The sequence below is a fragment of the Meles meles genome, chromosome 9 (genome assembly GCF_922984935.1).
Source record: "Meles meles chromosome 9, mMelMel3.1 paternal haplotype, whole genome shotgun sequence".
Lineage (NCBI taxonomy): Eukaryota > Metazoa > Chordata > Mammalia > Carnivora > Mustelidae > Meles > Meles meles.
Window position 1 is genome coordinate 44,567,379 of NC_060074.1, and position 24,454 is coordinate 44,591,832.

General features: G+C 45.8%; 1 protein-coding gene across 5 annotated transcripts in view; it reads right to left on the minus strand.

The window, feature by feature from the left end:
• Positions 1-24,454, minus strand: part of COL6A3 (collagen type VI alpha 3 chain) — a 75,090-nt gene that overhangs the window by 2,047 nt on the left and 48,589 nt on the right. For all 5 annotated transcript variants that reach the window (XM_046018262.1, XM_046018265.1, XM_046018264.1 and 2 more), the window contains 16 exons: positions 23,825-23,887; positions 22,865-22,927; positions 21,337-21,387; positions 21,107-21,142; positions 20,597-20,659; positions 19,841-19,903; positions 18,615-18,647; positions 18,493-18,529; positions 18,378-18,389; positions 17,788-18,281; positions 16,161-16,257; positions 14,591-15,289; positions 13,172-13,277; positions 10,349-10,749; positions 9,048-9,311; positions 7,903-7,998 (listed from right to left, as the gene is read on the minus strand). In XM_046018262.1, the coding sequence (XP_045874218.1) occupies positions 7,903-7,998; positions 9,048-9,311; positions 10,349-10,749; positions 13,172-13,277; positions 14,591-15,289; positions 16,161-16,257; positions 17,788-18,281; positions 18,378-18,389; positions 18,493-18,529; positions 18,615-18,647; positions 19,841-19,903; positions 20,597-20,659; positions 21,107-21,142; positions 21,337-21,387; positions 22,865-22,927; positions 23,825-23,887 (2,578 nt within the window). The remainder of the gene's footprint in view (positions 1-7,902; positions 7,999-9,047; positions 9,312-10,348; positions 10,750-13,171; positions 13,278-14,590; positions 15,290-16,160; positions 16,258-17,787; positions 18,282-18,377; positions 18,390-18,492; positions 18,530-18,614; positions 18,648-19,840; positions 19,904-20,596; positions 20,660-21,106; positions 21,143-21,336; positions 21,388-22,864; positions 22,928-23,824; positions 23,888-24,454) is intronic.

Genomic DNA, 24,454 nt, shown 5'->3' on the forward strand with positions numbered 1-24,454 from the left:
CAGAATATAGTTCAAAAATAAAGCCATACATTTCATGACAAGATAAGCAGATGGGGAATAAAAGTTAAAGTGAAAAAGAAAAATCCTTTTGGAATCTGTGCGCTTGTGTGAGCATGTGTGTGTGTGTGTGTGTGTGTGCGTGTGTGTGTAGCTGAGGGCCTTTGAGAGTAGCCAAATTAAACAAGTAAAAGAAGTGTTACCACTGATCTAAAACCCATGATGGCAAAAATGTCACAGAGCAAAGCTATTTTGAAGACACAGAAGCATTCTTTTTCCAGTTAAGGAAGTTTATGTTTTAAATGCATACTTCTGAAACATCCAGCTGCAAAGTAGAAGCTACACTCTCTCCATGATGCCTGGAAAGAAAAGTTTACAGCCCTTCCACAGTAAAACGTCTGTTTACAGAGTTTTCTGGCAAACTCCAGATCACGCTGGGAAAGAGAGGCATTACTGTCAACCATCATCCAAAAGTTTGAAAACCGTAAGCCTTCCTTCAACAAAAGTCCCTGGAGTGGACGATGCTGCACGTTTATGGGAGTGGCCAACGTGCCCGACTGAGTCACCAGGAACCCCCACCCTGCAGAGCTGACATCTCCCTGGGCCTCTGTCCCCATCCCTGTGGGCTGCCCTCAGCTGCAGAGGCTGTGAGCGCCCGCAGATCTGATTGCGCCAAGAAGTAAAAGATAAACCAAGGTCTTGGACTAGAGAATCAAAGCTTGGGTCAACCGTCATGGACCAGACTCAGAGGTACCCAGGACTGAGGCTCAGCATTGGCCTAAAATGCTCCCTGATCACCTGGAGAGGCCATGATGCAGGCACAAAGACTGGGGGTTCCACAGTATCTCCTAATTGTAGACCCTCTCAGAGGCCCAGAAGGTACTTGGAAGAACCAATGAATCCAGAATAAAATGATGACAATTTAGGAAAACAACTTTTTTCCACTTGAAAAAAGTTTTCAGCCAACTGAAGGAAAACGCCTGGCTTTCCAGAAATGTCATGCAGGGGACAGAGCAAGGCAAAATTATTCTACCACCAAAGCTTACCTCTTCTTTGCCAGTGCATTCCCCTATTAGTGGGAATCTCAGACCAAATGATAACCCTTCCCCTCTCCTCTCTTCCCCCTAGCATCCACTGCATGGCTCATGTTCATTCCATCTTTGTTCCAAATGCTCTCAGTCCTGGCCACCTGTGTTTGGCTATTCTGTTCCCACTCTCCACACACTCCTGAAATGGACACAAGTTTTCCCAGACCCAGGGACACACAGCTTGAGGCCACCCAATGGAAGGACACTCTGCTCCCTGACTGGTTGCTTTCTGGCTTCCTGGGATTTGTGCCCTTAATGTCCAGCCCCAAACTCTTGCTGTTGCATCCCATGCCCTTGGTGCCAGTGACAGTTGCTGCTAAGACCCCATAGGGTTTACCAGCATGGCACAGGGTGCTGGCACTATGGACATGCAGAAATCTGGTAGCGCAAGAGAAATGTATTCATGTGTGTGCTAATTTTCTCTTCCTTATATTGAGAACTCAAGAGGAGCCGAAAGGACAATAGGGAATGACAATGATCAATAACCATTCCTGATTCACTTTTGCCCAGGATAATGTAAATACATTTCATCTTAAAAGACAGACTTGAGGGGCTGCCTGATGCCGATCACCATCTGGTGAAATTTTCTGATGAAATAGTGACTGGTCACTGGGCATCAGTGAGCATCCAAACATAAGGAGAAACAGAGACCAGCACAATGTCGAGAAAACCCTGCCAGGGAATCCCAGCTGTTCATGGAAGCTTCCGGATCCAACCTAGGAATCCTACAACAGAACCATGGGGTGCAAGCCACCCTCAGAAACACAGTCTATTTTTGTCACAAAGACATGTGCATATTCAGGCATGTGCGAGCATGCCCAAGCATCATATTCGTGGAAATCAGTAAAGATATTGATCAGGTCATTAACAGTGGTCATAAGCATTGCAACGAATGTTTTCTTGTGTTTTCCCATATGTTGTGGATTCTCAACTATGAATACCTATGATATTACACTTTGAAAAAGAAAATGCATTCCATTGAAAAATCTTGCCCTTTTTTTTTATATATAGTTTTGAGATTTCTATAGTGTCTAAGAGCAGCATTTTAAAAGTTATCTGCTTGGACATCTTCCAAACCAACAAGTGACTGGTATTTAAGTGCTTCCTTGAGCAAAATTGGTGTATGGAATGGAGGGTGGGTGTTTATGCTACAATTGTAAATATGTGTAAATATGCTCCTCATTGATTTAATGGTTTCAAACATAAGGAGGTTTAATAGACCCAGCATAGTTGATGTGGATCAGATGCTTCCAGCCACAGAAGCAGGTATGATTTGCCTGAATGAGTGAATGCCTGAGTCTACATCTGAGCATAAGCTGGGTCAAAGGATACAGAGGAAACTTTGTATTTTAACCTTATTTGGAACGTGACTGTGGTTAAGGTTTGGGGTGGGGTCCTTTGCTTTTTTACATCTTGACCAATGGATTTTTATTTTTTAGCATTTTTATAAAAATGGCAAATGCCCTGTGAGCCTCCTCATAACCCAAACATTGCCATTGATACAGACACATCCTCACACAACAGCAAACCCAAAGCCTTGGAAAGGCTATTTCTCTTCTACCAAGCAGGGAAAATATTTGTAGCTGTTTAGCCGACCTCAATCTGTGAGGTTAAGTTCATTCTATAAATGAGCACTAACACAAAGTCATCTATTTTCCTTCATCATGCCATTTTGTGCCAGCCAATGTGACAGACTGGAACACAGCCAGCCAAGTGCTATATGTCATCCAATCTAAGATATCTTAATTTCAACGTGCACTATTATTTTATATCCCCCTAAGTAGGACAAAACATTGTCAAAAGCATGCCATGTCATCAACTGTGAGTCACGCTTCAATTTCAGAAGTGTTACTAGGGGAAAATACTGAATCTTAGAATCAATAAAATAAATAAAACATTGAAGAACTTCCTTCAGAGCTCTGTGATTGACTCACTAACACCTGATCAAAGTGGTTATTTCTACAGATTGTTAATTTCTAGAGTAAGTAAAAAAGAATGTTATACATTCGGGGAGTTATCTGGGCTCTCTTCTGCATTGAAACATCTCCAATACCTATGGGGCAAGCCAATAACTTAGGATTCTCTTTATAATATTGGAAAAAGTAAATTTTCTGAGAAAGAAGAACTGTGTGTTGTTTAGAAATTTTGGAGTCTTGCTGTTAGCAGTGATAGCCATAGGAAATATCTATTCACGTCCTCTTTAGCCAAAAACAAGGATGAAGGAAATGTGCCCAAAACCTAAAGCCAAAATTAGCAACTCTGTAGCAGTCCCAAAGCTAGCCACAACAAAACAGGCACAGGCATGCCTACTGGTTTTAAAGGCTTTGAGAATGCTGAAAGATTGGTTTAGTTGTTGCTAACTGCCCTTACAGGCAGCAAATGCATCACAGAAAAGTGGATGTGATTCTTTTAGATCCTGAGAAAAGCATAAAGTGGGATGGGATTTTTTGGAATGTGGGGATTTGTTTTGCTTGGCTGAAGAAAATGCAAGTACTAACCATTTAAAATGGAATTGTGTGATATTGCAAAGCCTAGAATCCTGAGTGGTGAGTAATGATGCCATCAGTCTGTCACTGTCATCAACCTTCCCCTCAAAGTCCAGGCCTTCCTGGTACACAAATACTCAATGCTGAAGAGGGCCAGAACTTATTTGGGGGACAAAGGATGCCCTCACTAGCACCTCCCAGTATGTGTCTACATCAAACAAAGGAGTGCCTAATAAAGGAATATCTGTTAAGCATAATTTCTATTTTTTTTCTTTTTTTTCTCTTTTTTTTTTTTTAAAGATTTTATTTATTTGACAGAGAGAGATCACAAGTAGATAGAGAGGCAGGCAGAGAGAGAGAGAGGGAAGCAGGCTCCCTGCTCAGCAGAGAGCCCGATGTGGGACTCGATCCCAGGACCCCGAGATCATGACCTGAGCCGAAGGCAGCGGCTTAACCCACTGAGCCACCCAGGCGCCCCAAGCATAATTTCTAAATTGTCCAACATTTACTTATGCCAACAAAAAGTCAAGATATAAAACTGCTCACTCTTCTTCCTCTCCATCAGATGACATGGACAGAGTACTTTACATTTCATAGGGATTCACCCACAAATCCCTACACAGATTCAAACACTGGTCACCATGTGTTCTAAATCCAAAGTGCTAGGCTATAACAAACTATAGTTCCTTAAGGTAGAATCAAACCCCAGAGAATTTTTATTCATGAAGGTTTAAAAAAAAAAAAAGACAAGGAAAAGTATCTAACATTTAATCCTGGGACATGGACACATCTCCATAACTACAAACCATGTTTCTAATTAACCAGTACAATTAAACTACACTCATGTCAACAGATAAAAACTAGCTTTTACATTTAATTTTGCCTGCATTATCAAGAAAATACATCTTTGGAGAAATACTGCATAGTATGGTCATTGATATTTGGATGCAAAATATGCAAGCCACTACTGGGCATGAATCAGTCAGTGTGTATACACACACACACACACACACACACACACACACTGTATATGTATACATGTACATATGTATACATATATACATGCACATACATATATGTATGTATGTGTGTGTGTATGTGTATGTATATATATAAAATGTATTATCTGCCCCAGGGATACAGGTCTGTGAATCATCAGGCTTACATATTTCACAGCCCTCACCATAGCACACACCCTCCCCAATGTTCATAACCCAGCAACCCTATCCTAACTTCCCACCCCCATTTAGTATATTTTTTAAAAGTTAACTTTATAAAGTGATTCATTATCACTCTTTTTCTACCTGCAAAAAATATGAATGTCATAGAAATGTTTTTCTCCCTGCGGAAAATTCCCAAGAGGACTTCATTGTAGCAGGGAAGTGGTGGGGGGGGGAGGCTGGGAGAGAGGGGAAGCTTTCACCTCCTGATTCTGACTCCCAATTCCATTGTGAGATTTAAACATTTCACAATAAATATCGAATTGGTTTCCTTCGAAAAGAGCTCCCAAAAATGCCGTCCACGTGCACACCTACATACATTCATTGAGCAAATGTGTATGAAAGGCCTTCTCCAGCAAAATGCTATTTTCTTACTGTGGGGCGAGGGATGGTGACTGAGGGTCTTGTTCTTGAGTATGGCATGCTGTAGGCAACTGATGAATCACTGAAACTAATGATGTACTTACTATATGTTGGCTAACTGAATTTAAATTTTCACAAAGCAAGTTATATCTTTGTACTAACTTGAATCCCTAGCTGGAAAACACACAGCTATGCATGTGTCCACACAGGGAAGGGTTAAAAACCTCTAAGTTCTGGGCTTGAGGTTACATAGTAACCATCATGAAGGAGAAAGGTTAGTCATCTGTATCTAACTACTTGTAACCATGAAAGACTCACACGCCGTCCCCCCACCCCCGCCCCGACAAAAACCCTTTTCCCTGCCACATGGTGAGAGGAGACCTAAGTGGTAAAAAGGTCTGGATTAAAAGGACTTTCTTAAGTCTGAACCTATGACTCAGTCTTAAACAACAAACATAACAGCCCAGCCAGATTCTTGTTTAAAAATTACATTGTTTATATTAACTAAATACTGTTTATATATTTGTGTCCCTTCTGGACCACACATAAGAAAACCAGAAACATGCCCAAAGCTCACCATGGAACTTACTCTCAGTCATTTTTCCCTCAATGAAGCACTGGATTTGCAGGAATTTTGTATTTCCTACACTCTGAGAGGGGTAGCATTCCCAGTGAGGGGGGAAGCAAGAGCATAATGACTTTGAAGTTACAATTTCATCTGTCCTGACCATATCTTGGGGGAAATCCTAGTGAGTTCTTTGCAGCTTCTGTCTGAGCTCAAGTGCCATGTTGGGAACCCAGTCACCATGCAGGGGACTGAGGCAGGGAGCGGGAGTGGGTTAGGAGCTGCAGGTGTCCTGGTGCAGGGGACAAAGGCTCATTCACAGGCTCCTGATGCAGGACTCAGAAGACTGCTTCTGTGTAGAGACTTGTGTATCTTCTCCATCCCTAACCCTACTTTCCCATTGTGTTAGTTTGAGTTGAAAATTAGAACATTAAAAGTTTGTACAAAATCTTTTTCAACAGCCCCTAACAAGTTCAAGTTTACATTACCCAGTCTACCTTGAATTCCTGAATCGTTCCCATAAATTTAGATCGAGAGAAGAGAACATCTTGCTCTTCTGTCAATCCTTCCAACCGGAAGGCTGCAGGAGTTTGAAAAACACACGGTTGTCTCTACCACAGACCGATTCTTAAATTTGTGTCTAAAAGCGAGTTATTTTAAATACTTTTCAGTTATATAAGTTATTTATTGGCTTAGAGTAATTACACATCTATGTGTATAATAGTTCCACAATTCTTGCTGTGACTTGGTTTCTCTCTAGTAACTCTTGATGCCACATGTCAGTCAGGTTGCAGCTGAACTAAGGATGATGGACAGACAGATGGACACAGATGTAGAGACAGAATAGAGATACACATACAGATACAGATAATAAATACAGCTGTACACACAGACATGGCTATAAGGGAAGCCTCTTGATGGAATAGAATATTCTAGCAACAGAGAAGATTCTCTTCAGAAACAACTAAAAGAATCAAGAGGTCTCTCCCCCCAGGTGCCCCAAAGAGATGGATGTGTGGAGTCAGAAATCATCCAATTTTGTGTAAACGCAGATGGGACAGGACACAGTCTCCACAGAAGGGGTAAGATGAAGAAATAGACATCATTTTAAAAACTTACAGAGGAAAGAGAAAAATAAGGAATCCTGAAGAAAGTCCCAGAAAGCAGTGTGCCGGGGCTTCTGGCAAGGCAGTGTGTACAGAGAAGGCACAGGGCTTTTAAATTCAGCCCCAAAGCAGCGAGCCTCAGTAAATGCCTTTTGTCAGAGTCAATTACAGAAAGAAACACTGTAAAGAGGAATGCCTTCCTCCTCGGGACAGTGGCCAGTACATTAAAGAACAAGGACTTGTCCCCAATGTGTGGAAGCCTTTAGCTTTGGGGTCCATAAAACAATACAGTATGCAAATGCCCATGAAATTTTGACTTCAGATATTACTGCCAACATCTTTTGCAGGACACCCATAAACAGAACGTATTAACTGTATCAATAACCAGTCTCTCATGAGTGAACACTCCAAGCTCACATTCCACTGAATGAGGGCTGAGGTCACACAGAGTCACAAGGTCCCACTGTCCACGAACAAAAGCAGGTAAACAGCTCTCTGTTCCAGAAACAGGTACAACCCACCACTGATTGAAATGTGCACACACTCAGGCTCAGGCACGCAGACACGGGGATGATAGACTAAGGCAGGTTGTGTGCTTAGGGAATTAGGATCAGAATGTCCACCCCAGGGGTCATTTCCAAACCCACTTATTTCACGTGTCCTAATCTGTTTTGTGTTCTTTTAAGCAGTTGTTATTAGATTAAGTCACTGAGGGAGCAAGTGTTCCTATGCTTCCAGCATCACAAGCCATAAATCAGCTCCAACCCCAATAGGAGTAACAGGGGAATATGATCAAGAGTCACATGAATTCTTGGCTCAAGCTCCAAAGCAATTCCCATCTGGTTTTCTTGAACAGTCTGGTGGCAGGAAAGGAAAGTGACCATTTACAACTTGGACTATGCAGAATAAGATCACATTGGGCCACAGAGAGCCCATTGGGAGCTTTCCCACAGAAGTCAGGCTTGCCTGAGAATTAGAACCCCAGCAGACAACCTAGAATCCAGGTTTCAAAGGTTTGAGAAGGTCTGGAAGGAGACTCTTAGTGCTGTTAATGGACTTACTACTCTCACAACTCACCTGTCTCACCACCAGCCACCGGTTCCGTGCTCACCATGAGATTGATGGTTGAACTAGAAGCTGACCTTGCTTGTAGAGAGGGAAGCTGAACTTTCTCTAGAAAAGAAAACACGTGCCACCAGTAGGAAACCCAGAAGCTAAAGGGCTTAGGAATTCTCAGGGACCGAGGCAAGCAGCCTTCCCAGGTGAACAGCTCACATGATGGCAAGACCCACCAAGTCTCTACAGACACTACGGATGTCTGTCATCGGCAAGTTCCACTCATCTCAACAAGCAAATGGAGGAAATCTCTCAAAATTTCCTACATAACCCCTTCTGCTTCCATCCATGAAAAAAGAGCCCTGGGGTTGAAGGGTTTTTGCACTCCTATCTTCATGGATTACATGGTGACTGCTGGGAATTCCCTTTCCTCAGGCAGAGTTCCTTGATCTTAGTGACACTGACCCCAGGGAAAGGAATGTGGACCCCTCTGCATCCCAGGACCAACATGGGTCAAGGAGAAAGGGGTTGGGGGAATCTGGGAGAACTCTGAAAGGTCAGGGGTGTGAATAATAACAGAGACTAGAATGCATGCAAGAGTAGGTCTCAGGTCTCGGTGCCACAAAGGAGCCAGGGGGACAACAGGACACGGAGGGCAGAGCCACGGAGGGGAGACCCCAGTGGGGTGAACTAGGGAGGGGCACACTGAACCCCATCACACAGTGGCCATAGACATCCCATGGCCTTGGGGTGGTAAGATTGCACGGACTCCGTGACTCTGAGGATCCAGAGTCTCGGTGGTACTATGTGCTCACTGAACCTGGAGACATACTTCAGAAACATGGTCATGGAGAAACATGGTCAAGACCCCAGCCAGGACTCGTGAACCTACTTCTTTCTCTCAGAGTAGGGACTGCCCTTGGACCAGATGGATCTGGCTTCCTCCTTGAAGTATCCCAGGATCCCAAGGGCAGGGCAACAGTTCCCAAGGAATCCCACCTTCCGTTGTGTTAATTTCTGAACCCGGGTATTCCCCAAACACACCCAGGATTTGCTCTAACCTTGTTATTTCAGATTCAGTGAATCAGAATCGTCCCCTTTATGTCCCGTTTGAGGTTGCACATGAAAATTGGGGACCAACTGTTCGGGGCTGACCGTGTACTCACTTGTGCTGAAGCTTCCTTGGTAGGTGGCTCTGACCTGCGACTTTAAGTAGCAGACCACGGCCACATGGTACGTGTGGCCGGCAAGCAGGCCCCCGATGGCACGCTCCGTCACCGACAGGTTCTGCCGCAGCACCAGGGACTGGTCATGGGCCGAGGTGACGGTGAGGTCATAAAAGTAAGGGCTGGGGGGCTCGGGCCTCTCCCAGCGGAGTCTGGCGCTGTTCTCGGTGATGTCGGACACCTGGACCTCTCGGGATGCCTTCACTGGAAGACAGGTGAAGCAGAGTGGGAAAGTTAAGCTTTTAAGCAAAGCTTAAAGCCCCACATGACTGTGACACACAGATGACAGACAGCAATGGAAAGAGATGACTCCGCAGGCAACGGAACAGAAATTTAGGTGAGCAGGGCACAAATTTCTTGTTTGAGCTCCCAAGAACATTAGTCTTGCAAGCTACCAACATCCATGAAAGGTGGAACGCATCCTCTCATTATTTCTCAGCAAGGTACAAATCTATTCCTTTTCTAATGAGAATCGCTCCTACTCAGGAAAGACTTTGAAAAGACACAGGCAAGCATTCAAGACAGAATGAGTCCCATCACTTAAAATGCACCAAACTTTAGGACATGACCAGAAATTCTTTTAAAGGAATCCCTGCTTCCTGTCTGATCATCGAAGGAAGACAATTTCCACCTTTTCACAAACATATACATTCTGCCTTCATCTTTCTGTATGGTTTGTGGCTCTCTAGTATATTCCAGCATCTGGAGGAAAGAACAAAATAACTAACTCTGGGTCTCGGGAAGCCCACCCATCCTCATATCTAACTCCATCTCGAAAGTGTCTCCCCCATGGACAGCATTAGCATATATTCAGTCTCGGGGGGAAGGCTCTGAGCTGCCGGTCAGCTCAACAGAGCACCACACAATTCCCACAGTGTGCTGCATGGAGATTTTCCTGTGGGAACGTGCTTCTGCCCCACCCGGAGGCAGGGTTCGGGGCTTGGCCTGGGCAACGGGGAAAGAAGCAGCAGAAGGTGGGAGACTCATCCCACCTGCTCTTCCTGTGGCGCTCACGAGCCTCAGATAGGAAGAGAAAAACTGCTTTCTAACAGGAAAAAAAAAAAAAGCAATGTTTTGATAATTGTGTGCTCTGACCAGCGCCTTCTCAAGTACATTAAGAGGTACAAATCCTGGATCAGTGACTGCATTTCACTTGATTTATAAACAGGCTTCAGGGGGTATGCCATGAACACAGGAAATGAGGATGCCCCTCGCTGGCAGCCCTGAGCATGCTTTCTTACCTGCAGGTTTAGCAGGGACTGGTTTGGTGGCTGCCAATTTGGCTGCCTGGGGTTTGGGGGTCTCGGGTTTGGCGGCCACTGGTCTGGCTGCAGTGGGGGGCCTTACAGCAGCTGGCTTTGGGGCCACTGACTTCGCGGCTGCCGGCTTTGCGGCCACTGCAGGTTTGACTGTGGCTGTCTTGGTGGCCTCGAGTTTGGTGGCCACGGGCCTTGCGGCCACGGGTCTCACAGCAGCTGGTTTGGGCGGGGCTGGCTTTGCTGCAGCCGACTTTGAAGCCGGCAGGTTTACCACAGTCACTGGTTTGGTCGTGGTGGTCACCGGCTTGGTCGTGGTGGTCACTGGTTTTGTGGTGGTCACTAGTTTGGATGTAGGACTTGAAGTTACATTATTCGGGATATTTCTGTTAAAACAAATTAAATATCATTTCAATCCATACATAGTTTTGCCTGCTCTCTAAATTTACAAAAACCTAATTCCCACAAGCTACATGAAATTTGCTGCTTTATCAAAACGCATGCAGTAGTTTTTTTTTTTCCCTTTTATTTTTTCAGCGTAACAGTATTCATTCTTTTTGCACAACACCCAGTGCTCCATGCAAAACGTGCCCTCCCCATTACCCACCACCTGTTCCCCCAACCTCCCACCCCTGACCCTTCAAAACCCTCAGGTTGTTTTTCAGAGTCCATAGTCTCTTATGGTTCGCCTCCCCTCCCCAATGTCCATAGCCCCCTCCCCCTGTCCCAATCCCACCTCCCCCCAGCAACCCCCAGTTTGTTTTGTGAGATTAAGAGTCATTTATGGTTTGTCTCCCTCCCAATCCCATCTTGTTTCATTTATTCTTCTCCTATCCCCCTCCCCCCCCATGTTGCTTCTCCATGTCCTCATATCATATGATGCAGTAGTTTTTATGTTTTACAGATATCGCATACATTAAATTCCTTCCTTTTAGAATCTGTGCCACAGAAATGATGTTGAAAGGCATAATATAATAATCATCAAAAATGAAGGTTGTATTGTACTATAAATATATCTGACATCTTGCTTTTAATTTATGAGACATAATAAATATTATGTTATTATCATTAACAATGATCATTTTTAAAATTGACCAACTGAAGCATATACACGAAGAATTAAATGAAACCAGTTAACAGCTACTCTCATTCTAAGAACGTATCCACACAACAAAATGCCGTGTTGAGCTCCACGTGATTAAGCCAGCATGTGCTTCCCTTCTCAGAGCTTACTGTGTATACTTGTTTACATTGTTTTGCAGGTGTTGTGGTATTTTTCACCATTTTTTGATCTATTACAGATCCCTAAAAAGCACAGCCACATAATCGGATGCAACAGCCCAGATCCAGGTGTCCTTCGCTCACTGTCCAGAGACAGACTCTCACTGATTCATTGTCGGCCACTGCTCTAAGGCCCAAGCAGTCTATGTCCAAGGTAATGTCCTACAACTTCAAACACAAGGTTATAGCGTTCACCCTGTTTTCCTGAAGATAAGGTGGAGGACGGTTCAGGGAGTGTTTGACAGAAATCACAAAGGTAACTAAGACCGGGAAGAGAGTTTCTGGACCTGGACAAAGCAGGACACAGCTCACAGAACCCTCAGTGGTGATGGTCAGTCTGCTCAGCTGAGCATGGAGCCTGCCTTCAAGGACAAGGGCAAAAGCTGGAAGATTTCAGGGCTGAGAGATGGAGGCGGGCGCTCTGTCCCCATTCTGGAGGTCAAGCCAGGAGGAAGCCCCACACTAGTTTGTCAAAGATAATTCAAGTCTACATCCTGCATGTGCTACGGTCGGAAAGCTCTCCTACCTAGCAACCATGACAGTCTGTGGCACTCCCTTGAGGGGGACAAAGTGCTGACACATTGCCCGGGCTCAGTTCCAGCCACCATGTCCCCGTCACCTCGCCCTCTGTCACATGGACACACAGCCCGCCTTTCTGCACTGGAGTTGGTACCACAGAGGGAGCTGGGCTAGCATCCCTGTGGGTACAAGTCCCCTGGGCCCCGCCCTCTCGTTGGCTTTCCCAGGAGTACACGTACGTTGCCTCCCAGTGCTACCACCATCACCTGTGTTATTGTGACACTAATCATTTTAAGACTTGGAGCCCATTTTTTGGTTAATGTAGTCAATCCTTCTGTAGGATGGATACCAGGTGTAATGGATTGTTTCACCACATGGCCTCTATTTCCCACCTGCCCTGCCCCCATGCCCTTCACAATGGGCTACGACGGGGCCTCCACTGAGTCAAGCCCCCAACTCTTGAATCCAGCCTGGCTGGCCATTGGGCGTGCGTTGAACAATGGAATATGGCAGAAGTACCAGTGTGCTGGCTCCAGCCCAGGCCTCAAGAGGCCTCATGCCATCTGACTTCTCTCATGGAAGCTCACCCATCCACCTGGGACCCAACCCCCAACCTAGCCTCGTGAAGAAGGAGAGGCCACATAGAGTAGAGGGGAGCCAACCAGCTGAGACCGTCCAGACCCCCATTCACAGCAGACAGGCTGCTGACCATAGACACAGAAGTGAGCCAAACCGAGGCCAGAGGACTGCCCAGCTGAGCCCACGAAAAACTGCTAACCCACAGAACTACAGATTAAATAAATAGTTGCTTTCAGCCACTGAGTTTCAAGCAATTTGCTCTGCAACCAAAGCAAATTGACAACAGGTTAGAAAGAATGTTCCACATGACCTTTAGGAAGTCACATTTCCTGGATATCATTGTCTTTACCCATAAGGTTAGGCATTGTCTGGGGGACCTCTGCATTCTCCCTACACTGTACTTTTCAAGACAGTTATTATGATACTTACAATTGTTTGTGACCAAACTTCACAGGGTTCTTAATTGACAGTTGGTCCCCTTGGAACCAATCACACTCTTTCCTGATATCTGGGGACAAGTAAAAAGCATTTTCACCTGGAAAGAAACAGAAAAAAAAAATTTAAAGATTTTATTTATTTATCGACAGAGAGCCTGACATGGGGTTCAATCCCAGGACCCTGGGCGGGGATCATGACCTGAGCCAAAGGCAGACACTTAATCAAACTGAGCCACCCAGGAGTCCCAAGGGAAAAAAAATTAAGTGCACATGAGTCCCATGCAAATTAAAATTAATCTACTAATGAGTTAAATGGATCACACAGCAGGTAGTCCATAAATATTTGTTAAATTAATTCATTCCTCCAGACAAGCTACATTTAGTAAATTTAAACATTAAAGCACCATGGTCCTTGACCCATAAAATATCTCAAGCCAAAAATCTCCTGTTAGGCAATATTTAGGTGATTGGATTGAAGAAAACATTTACCCATTGTGAGGAGGAGACAGGAATAGAAGAAAAATCAAACACAGAGTTGAACAAGTTCCAAGCTCTTGAACATCAAAAGTTAACCAAATTACTTCTAATGTTTTCTCAATGTTGTGTTTAATAAAGCTTTTGTTTTTAATCTTCGGAAGGTAGTGATGGTGGCCCCGGGGTGAACTTGCTGCCTCACTTTCACTTCATGTTTTTTCTCTAATGCTTTTGAGGAACAAGCCCTCACAAATGTGAACACAGTTTTCATGAACCTCACCTTTCCCGTGAGTAATAAATTCTCTGTACATACATGTTCGTCCCTAACTTCTAGAGCTCCCTCAGAGGTTAGATACTCTCCCGTGCTGCCTTGGGGCTGGCTATGTACTGTGCCGGGCCCTGGAGCACAGGGGAATCAATGCATCTCCTCAAGGACCATCCAGTCTCCCAGGAACACAGGCCACATAGGAATAACCAGCAGGCCATGGATTTGCTTTGAAGCTGAATGTGGGTTTGTCACTAAAGCGGGGAGGAGATTCACATCAGCAAAAGTCCAGGGTTTCCAAGTGTGGGGGTTGGGGCTAAGCCCAGATCAACACAAGGCCTTTGAGGAGCTTTCCCACTTTTGATGTCATGCACAATGTGCACTTGACCCATGTTCACTCTCAGGAACACAGGGCCTATGGCTGAAAGATGCCAGTCCAATTTGGCTGAAAAAGTGAGTGAATGAGGACAGGATTTCCATGTGTTCATGGCCAACCTGGCTTCTAAGGGGTGACTGGACATAGTAGGTGTCAATACATATATGTTGGATGAATGAACAAGTCAACGTCAGTACATCAGACATCTTCTCCATAGCCCCATGTCCCAGAGAGCCCAAGGCTATGAGGTGGCAGGAAGCCCTGGACCAGCCCACACTGTCTGATGTAGGACTTACTGCTGACAAACGATGGTAACAACCTCCCAAAGCGCATCAGAGGCTCTTCGTTGAGTTCAGTCGACTTATCTAGTAGTTTGAAGAAGACGTCATTTGGCTCGCTGGCAAAGCCATATACCTCCTTGATGTTCACCTTCCTGCCAATGCTGAGAATCACGAAGAAGTAACCCTTGCATTTGGCCTGCAAGATGACTCTCTGGGCCTCTTCCAGCTGCTCCTTCTCCACCTCACCCGTCAGCATAAGAACCATGATCTTCAGGTCCCGTGGGTTGGGGGCACTTTCAAAAACGTTCTCTATGGTGTATTCAATGGCGCTGCCCAGGTCCCTGGTCCCCTGCAGCTGTGTCATTCTGCTGTGGAGAAAGTCCACCAGCTTCTCCTTGGAGCTGTAGTCAGTCAGGGAGAATTCCACCTTCACGGGCGGCACGCTGGCGTTCCCCACAGACTCGTAGGGTGCATGCTGCACAACGGCCACCCTGGTGAAGTGCTGGGAGGCCTTGGGGTCTGGGCTGAGGTCCAGCTGTCTGACCAGGTACCCTATGTACTTCCTCATCTCATTGAACTGGAACAGAGTGGTGGACTCAGAGCTATCTAGGATGAAAGCCATGTCAATGTCCGCATCGCTGCCGGCCGCTCGCCTGTCCCTGAAGGAAGGCCTCCAGCTGCCAAATCCACAAGATGGGTCAATGTTGCAGATGTCTAGAAAGAAGCATGGAAACCCATTTTTTCTGTGACTCCCACAGCAAGATATTGTACGTCAGTGTGCTGAGGGTTGGGGGTAATTAAAATCGTCACATAATATAGAAGCCCTTTATAGCTTGATGCCATTTTGTGGCCAGATTTCAGTTCTCATCATATAACCCTAAATGAAACAGATCAAGAAGCTAAAGTCCTTGTTAGTACACTATGGGATTGACATTAGAAGAAGAGGAAGAGGAGGAGGAGGAGAAGAAGAAGGAGGAGGAGGAGAGGAAGAAGGATGAAGAGGAAGAGAAGGAGGAGAAGTAGAAGAAGAGGAGGAGGAAGAGGAAGGAGAAAAAGGAGAAGCAGAAGGAGGAGGAGGAGGAGGGGAAGGAGGAGGAAGAGAAGGAGTGGGAAGAGGGGAAGACATAGGGAAAGGAGGGGTAGGGGAAGGATAGGGGAGGAAGAAGAAGGAAAAAAAGAAAAGAAGAGGAGAGGAAAGGAGAGAGGAGAGGAAGAAGAAGAGAGGAGAGGAGAGGGAAAGGAAAGGAAAGGAAACTATTTCTTTGCCACTCTTTGAAAAAATATGTTCCAGAAAGTCACAAACACCAAAAATTGAAATCTGAGCTCTAAGGTCAAACTGTAAACAAAGCCAACTTTTTCCTTTATTTTCTATAAAATTAATCATTCCCTAACAAAGAGAAGCTCTGTTTGAGGGGATCCACTCTAAATATGGAAGCTACCTATATAGGAATTACACTGGTAAACATGAGGCTCTGTGAATCTTCGTTTAACCTAACCCCTTTCCATGAATGGCAACTATTCATTAAAGTGTCGCTCTCTGGGTAGTACGTTTTGTAACAGATTTCCTGTTAGAGAAGCCCCTTACCCAGGCAAACATGACATGTGAGGACGTTCTTCAGGAAGTCCGTGAGGTCTCTCCTAGCAGGGAGGACGAGCGCATGTCCCACCGCTGTGTTATTGATCTGGTTGAAACAAAAGGAAATGGCTGGTAGGAGTGTCCATGGTAAGGAACTACTTGAAATGGAGCTGAGGAAGAAAGTCACCTCAGAAAAATAAACCCCAACAGATCAGTATCCTCTCGGGGGTTTTCTTGGTACCCTTGATACCTTATCAGTATCCTCTCAGGGGTTTTCTTAGGGAGGAGCTACTGAGCTTGATAGGGAAACACAGGTTTTCTCCTGTATAGATGAGCTACAGTTCAAATCCCACTGCTGCCCTTTCTGTCAGGCCTGGAGGAAAATCATTTAACCTGTATGGGGTCCAGTTTCCTCAGCTGAAAAAATGGGGATAATGGTAAATTCCCTCTAGGGTATAGTGGGAACATGGGTAATACGACTATTTTCAGCAGCAGTTCCAGCCACTGACAAATGGTAGCTCCATCCTCTCCAGCTCTCCCAGGTCCAGAAAGGAAAATAATGGCAAAGCAAGTAATAAAGGCACTTCTAGAAGATTCAAGAAGCCCTGCTCATCATCGCGGTGCCTAGCACAGCATCACTAAGTAGTTATTTAGTAAATAATTAAATTTAATTAATGAATGATTAATTGACTTTTCTAACTTGCTGAAACAGTGCGGTCAAGAGCCATGTGGTTCTGGGTCCCTCAGCCCCTGTGAGGGAAAGTGTACATAAATGAGCCCTCTTACAAGGGAAGACAGCTGGCAACCACAGCTGGCTTCCCAAGCTCAGTGCTCCGGGCTCAAGGCAGCCTGCGGTTTGGCAGAAGAAGCCCCAAGAGATGGCACCAATGTCCAGACTGTCTTTCACTGACATAGGCCGTGGTAGGACCATAGAAGCCCCAGTCTGGGAGGAAAGATGCGAGAGACCAGCCTGCCACACCCCACCTTTCACTGGCGAGAAATCTAAGACCCAGGCAGGTTAAGTGACGTGACCATACTATTTGTGGTGGCTTGAAGCTAGAAAGTGAGTTGGGGGGGGGGGGTAATGGAACTAGGGCTCTTTCTCATTATGCCCACCCCCCACTTATCTTGAGCAATGCTGCCAGAATTGGCACTGAATAAATATTAATTGATTCATTCGCTAATTACTATAGTAATTATTTCTATTGTTAATTAAACAAGCTAATGACAAGGGAGCACTTTGTAGCTTCACAGTGAAGGCTAAGCCTTGGCCGCCATCCAGGCTGAGGAAAGGTTTGAAGAGGGGCATAGATAGGGGGTGCTAGAGTAATTGATGTTGAAGGGAGATCACACTAGAAGACTGTAGGCCTCAGGGTCAGCCCTGGAAGATGCTCCTCCAGCATATGAGGAGGGACACAGTGGGAATAAATCACAGGCATCTGGATGTTGCCCTATAGCCAGCCCCATTGGTTGTCCTGGAAGTCTCACTCAAGTAGTTGCCAATCACAACAACCTCATCCAGGAGCTTTGGGAAATTCCACATGAACTCATCAAGGAGGCACAGATGGGTCTGAGAACCTTCTCGGGGCCGAAGAAGAACAGAGGGAGGTGCCAAGGACACCCACAGGGCACAGACCTGTAACGCATTGATGAGCTGCCGGTCCTCCTGGCTCGTGAGGAACAAGGGTGTGATCCCTGCATCTGAAAGCTTCAGCACGGCCTCCCTGAGCTGTGAAGATGCCCCCGTGGGCTTATTGCTGAAGAAAACAGCCACCTTCCTCATCAGGAATCCATTCCTCACACGCTTAAATGTGTTCCTGGCCACAAAGGACATGGCTGTTTCCAGACTCTGCTGCTTGGATGTCAGAGCCACCTGAAGATTCTTGATCTTGTCCAGGAGGACCGACTTCTTCTTGGAGTCAGCAAACCGGATCTCCGTGGTCACCTCGTTGTTGTAGGTGACCACAGCCACACGTGCCCCCCGGGGGCAGTTGCTCTCAGCAATGGTCAGGTCACCCACAATCTTCAGGAGCACATCCCTCATCCGGCTAAATGTGTCTTGGGTGACACCCTCTGAGGTGTCTAAAGCAAAGGCCAGCTCCGTCGGGAAGACGGGACATTCCAGGGGCCCTGTGGGAAGTGGGGATTTTCAAAAATAAACCTGACTTACTGGAAAAGGGGCTCTTCTTTCTGCAGGAGGAAGTCAAACGGCTGAAATCAACTTACCATAGCAGCAAGCTACGAAAGAGAGGAAGAGAGGAATGAAACATGTTTACTGTGTCAGAATTTCAAATGTAAAATACAGAGGCGTGTCATGGACAACAGAGAATCATGTACTTACGGCATTTATCTTTGATGCTCTGGACAAGTGCACATTGCTTTAAAAGGGAAAGGAAAGAAGTGTGAGGGGCGTGGACAAAAGGCTTACAGTGCAATGACTGGAGCTGTACGCATGCAACTTACATCCATGGAGTCCCCTCTGTTGCCTTTGGGACCCTGTGAAACAAGGAAGGAAAGGATGAGAAGCCAGGCAGAGGGGCAGGACCACCAGTGCAAAGGAACCACCCTCCAATCCCAGAAATACAACAGAGGAAGCAAAGGTAGACCTTGGCTGACCTTGAACCTTTCTAGACTTGCCCTATAAATTTGACTTTACTGCTCAAGGAACAAAGGGAGACAACTTTGAGGGCAAAAGTGTTTCCCTTGCAAGATAAGTAGTTCTACATTTTGGAAACCTGGAAGCTGATGACAAATCAAAGGGACTGCACACTTAGGCTTGAGTCTCAGCACAGAAGGGACAGTGAGGAGTCAATTAGCTAACCCTCAGCTCCAGGCAGATTCCACCCCAGTCAAAGGAGCTCCGAGGATATACCCACAGCAACGCTCAGCCTCTCGTCCCAATATGTGGCCGTCCTGATGTCAAGCAGTCCTCTTGTGAGCCAGTCAGGTGTCTTCCCACAAGATACGTGACTGGCTTACTTTTTCCCATTAAATGGTTCACGTTTAAAAGGCAGTAATCACCTGACTTGAACTTCACCCAAGTTCAACCTGTTTTAGTCCCTCAACATTTCCTTGTAGGAGTGATTATCTATCATTCCTTGAACCTCATCAAATTTCATGTTGGGAGACAACACAGGGAGAGCTTCAAATAAGGAAACAAAGACATTCATAGTGAAGAGACGTAGTGGAAAGGCTGCAGGTCACCCTCCAGTCCCCAGGTGGCCGGGCACTCGAGGTTTTTAAACCACAAATCTGAAGCTCTCCCGGGGATTTTATAAACCAAAGGAAGAAGTCTCCAAACCAACATCTGACATAAATTATACTAATTCTGCAAGATGCAACCAAGAGGTATTAAAACTTGTACTTTTTTTTTTTTTGGTCCTGTACACAAACCTCAAACAAACCTATACCAGTAAATTATAAAGGCAAATTACAATATACCCTAGACCACAAGGTTCCACAAGAAACTTCTTTTTAAAGTTTCTTGTAACTCTAAAATTCAAAAGCTGTTTTCTCCATTGTGGTATCAAAAGAAAAGTGGTTTATTTAAAAAAAAAAAAAAAAAAAGCAGTAATGACAAAAATGCAGCAACCCACTCTGTGAGGAGAGGAGACAGTGGAAAGTTTATAAAGAGGCATGTGGAAAGCATCCAGTCCCAGTGGCTTGATCAGAATTGGGTGGATACTCACAGATGGTCCTGGATAGCCAGGGTCTCCCTTCTGCCCAACTGCCCCTGGAGGTCCTGAATTTCCCTAGAAAGAACAAACACTTCTCAGCTGTGGCAGAAGATTCCCAACTCCTGTGGTTGGCAGGGGTGGTGAAGGTGATCTAACCCTGCATTCCCCTTCACCACGAGAACTCTCTCACTATAAGATGCTTCCCCCAGAACCATTAATGAGGATGTACAAGAAACCAAGAAATGGCAATTAATCAGGTCACTGTTCAGTGAAGACAACCAATCCAATGTTTTAAAACCCTACCTTCAATCTTAAAGGGTGTAGTTTGACTCTTCGTTGAGCAAATGAACAGGATAATAGGATGGTTTTCATTACAAATAACAGTTTCCCACATCTAGACCACAGTTTGTTAAGTCAGGACACAGTGCAATCTTAAGAGGATGAGTAAACATCCACTGAAGAGAGTCATTCAGAGCTAAAAGTAGTTTAAGGAAGAGGACTCTCATGATGGGGAGAGGAGGAGTGTGCAGTCTAGTGATCCTTGAGATCTGTTAGAGGAAGGGGTTCTTGGGACCTCCCCATAAGGACAGCATTGCTGAAGGAGGACAGTGCAGACAATCATGGAGGGTCCAGAGGACACTGGTCTAGGGCTTAGGATTCTTTTTCTTCTACCCTCTACTACCACTAGCCCCACTGCAAGTGAAGAGGGATAATCTTCACCTCACATGTTCTCATGCTCCACCTGCATCCAGGTGCAGACAGACTCACCCTTCGGCCTCTAATGCCTTTGGGTCCCACAGCTCCGCCTGTCCCCGGCTCACCAGGGGCACCCTGGGAAGAGAGCCAGAAAGAGATGCATTAGTATCTGAAACGGCGAGTCTAGCTGAAGGCCTTGGGCATCCAGACCACACTTCCCCGGGAAGCCAAGTGGCTCACTCTGATTTACATTCTGCTGGGTTCCTCGTACACCTGTGTCCTTCGCAGAGTCGGCCTTAGCTTATTGAACCGTAATGACAATATCATACAGATCCCAGCATTTTACGTTTGCAAAGTATGTTACTGCCATGTCATTTCATTTAACCCTCACCGTCACCTCCACGTAACAGGGGAGGGAGCACGTCAGAGAGGTGGCGCCTTCCACGGGTCACCAGGTGACAAGCGGCTGACCCAGCACTGGCACAACGATATTCTGATTTTCAACCCACGATCGTACCAGACTCAGCCCCAAACAACGGTGATGTCCCACCACCAGGCAAGTATTTATTTTGCAAGTATTACCTTTGAACCTGGGTATCCAGGGAATCCTCTTTCGCCCTGTAAGAGATAAATAAATAACTCAATATTTGGTCCCGATTTAAAGGCATCTAAAATAAATTATTCTTGAGCAGGAAAAATACATCCCTGGAGTCATCAAGAGAAAAAATTCACAATATTACAATAAAATTTGGGGAAATAATTCTTAAAAAATACAAGCTGTCAGAACTTCAAGAAATCTAGCAGATACGCACTTTTTTGCCTCTGCGTCCTTCATTGCCAACCCCGTCTCTGCCATCATCGCCCTGGGGGTGGAAAGAGAGCATTACTGCAGGCCGCCACGCTGGGCAAGGTACAACCACCTCTGTCTAGAGCCCTGAGCACAGTGTCCTTGGTTCCCTGAAGTGTTCCCAGATCAGGGAAGTGTTCCTGCTCCCACTCCATCCTCCAGGTGCAACAAGACTGAGTCTGTACGTAAGCTTAATGGACTCCTTTGGCAAAATGGTGCTGGTGTGGCACCATTGTAAAGAACAACAGACAGCCACTGGGAAAGACAGCACTTGGGTGAAGAATCAAAGACCCACTGAACTGAGACTCTTTAGAAATCCATCCTGACTCTCTGCATCTAGGAATCTTTGATTCTCCTTCAAAGCAAAAACATGGGACTCAGTCTTTCATGTCTTCCCAAGTCTCCTGTGCTCAAACCTTGTCCCCTCCTCTGATGCCCCCTCCTCCTTCTAGTCGTGCCACTAGACTGCCTTCCTTCCAAACACCTCCCTCCTATTCTCTCAGATCTACCCTGTCAACACCTCCATGGAAGACTTTCAGAACTGGACTCCATCAACTCTTTCAAAAGAATCAGAAGATTGCATGTAAACTATACATTTATATCCCTAAAACGTATGTCGAGCATGCTCCCTAGTTCATTTATAGCTTGAAGCAAACATCAACAGCTGAAGAGCCATTGCCCAAAAATGTATGGACACAGAATCAAGAAGAGATTTCCTTCAATGGTCTGAATAGATTTTAAACTTTGATTCCCCGCCCCACCCCCACTCCTGAAACTAATAATAACAGAAATGGATCTTTTAAACTTCAATTTCTTGTAGAGAAATTGCATACATGCAAAAAATATTTTGAAGTTTGGGGTTATAAATCAGATAAATCTGGCCCATTTACAATGTTTAGGTATATCACCTCATTTTTTTAAAAATTCTCCATGTTCTGTAGATATCTTTTTCCTGTAAAGGAAATGTATACTACAAAATTATTGTTACTGAGCAGATAGATTATTGTTATAGATTATTTTTAAATGATACTTCTAAATGAGTTATCAAAGTAATAACCTCTATTCCTAGATGTCTCATTCAAAGGAAATGGTTTCTATCTGGATCAAGACCTAATCAGATCCAACTCCATTTCAGCCAAAGGATATTTATTTCTTTGCAAGAAAGCTCTACCCAGTCATGGTCACAAACCTTTGCAGAACCGAAAATGAAAGTGGTTCAAGCTCCATTGTGTCCCCACATTCTTAGGGGGGGGGAAGTGTCTTCGCCCACTCTTCCTGCTGAAATGTAACTTACTTGGAAATTGATTTGCTGTTTATAAGAAGGTTTCACTGTGTTCAATCAGATCCCCAAGGATATAAGAAGCAATGATCAAGTTTCCTCTATTCAGAACCAACCCGGTTTGCGAGGATGAAGCCTAGCCCAGAGCAAGGTCCCCACCTCCTCGCCTCCCACCTTTCAGCGAAGGGTGAGCCACAGCACATCATGACCTTACCGTCTCCCCTCGGGGGCCCCGGCTCCCGACGCCTCCCTTTGGTCCTGGCTCTCCAGGCTCACCCTACACACAAGAAACAAAGCTGAGACAGCTGTGGGTCCAAGGCCAACTTAAAATGTGATTCCAAGCCCTTTGCATTCTACAAAATGCCGGTGGTGAAGTTGCCACAAGCTGCTAACTTCTAGATTCTGATAAAAATGATTTTTTAAATTGCAGTGTTAGTGTGCAGATTCGCAGAAAAGAATCTGGGAGAGTCCGTCTTTGCTCCTTGCATTAACCCAGCACAGGGACATGCTGGTGGGGAAACGAGAAGGAGAAACAGGGGGAAGAAGCCAGGAAAGTCAGTGGGCGCTGAATTCCGGGGGACACCCAGCAACACCAGCAAGAGACCCAGAGATGACTATGTATTCCCATGAACACATTTTCTTGACTGAGAAAATGCTGCCTTTTCAGACTGGTTCTGATAAACTGTGGTTTCTCTTCAGGCTTATGGAAAGTCTGTTCTCAGACAGCCTGCGTAGAACAAGCTGCCGTTATCCAAAACAGTCAGGGATGTGGGGCTCCTGGATTAGCTAAATATGGCCAGCGCTCTCCGTGTGTGCACAGCCAGTGTTTAAAGAATGTGTGTTCAACCCAGCTCTGATGCAGTGCTAAGCGCCTCTGGTCTGCCTATGGTGAGGAGCCACATGCCGCCTCATGAAGAGATCAGAGAACCCCCAGCTGCTGGCACGTCCTGGCCCCAAGACAGCCAGTCCGCTGAGTATGGCCTGCGTGTTTCCTTGAGCAGGGACAGGACAGGGATCCCCCCTGCCAAGTCGGCTGGCGACGGGGAAAGCTGGGTGCACGCGAGGCAGGGCGTGTTGGGAACACAAGGACAGATGAGACAGAGGCTGCAGGGGAGGGGACTGTCTGGCTGGGGCTTGACCTCAGGAAATGAGCTCTACGTTTGTCAAGACAAACCTTCCTTCCCAGGGGACCGGTCCTGCCACGTTCTCCAGGAACACCCGCGGTCCCTCCGCTTCCCTGGAGCACAGGGAGAGGAGTCCGTCAATGAAATATTTATGAAATGTTCACCCCCCCCCGCCACCAAGCCAAAGGGCCTGAGCCCTGCACCCCATCCCACCACGCTGAGTGCCAGAGACCTGAAAGCAAGCCTGCATGGACAGGACTTGTGCAAATCTAAACCATCAGTGTGACCGTGTGACACAAGTGTCCGCAAAAGGACCCATGCTGGTAGCCACATACCCCAAGTCCCTGACTAGAGGGCCAGCACCCAGATTTCACCTGCCTTTGTTTCTCTTTGCACACCTCCATGTTAACACCTGTGTATACAGGTGTGGGGTCCTGTGGACATGTATCCATTGAAGGAGCAAATAAATAATGAGGAAACATAGCTCTGAAAATGGAGTGCGGCCTCCAGAGCCCAGAAATGACCAGAACAGACAGCCAACAACAGAGGAGAGCAGCTACTTGTCACTGGTGACCCCTCGAAGAGCTTCACCATGCCCCCATTCCACCTTAAACTTGTGACTAATCAAAGCTTAGATAATGGGACTGAAACCACAGAAGCTCAGAAAATAGGTATTTCTC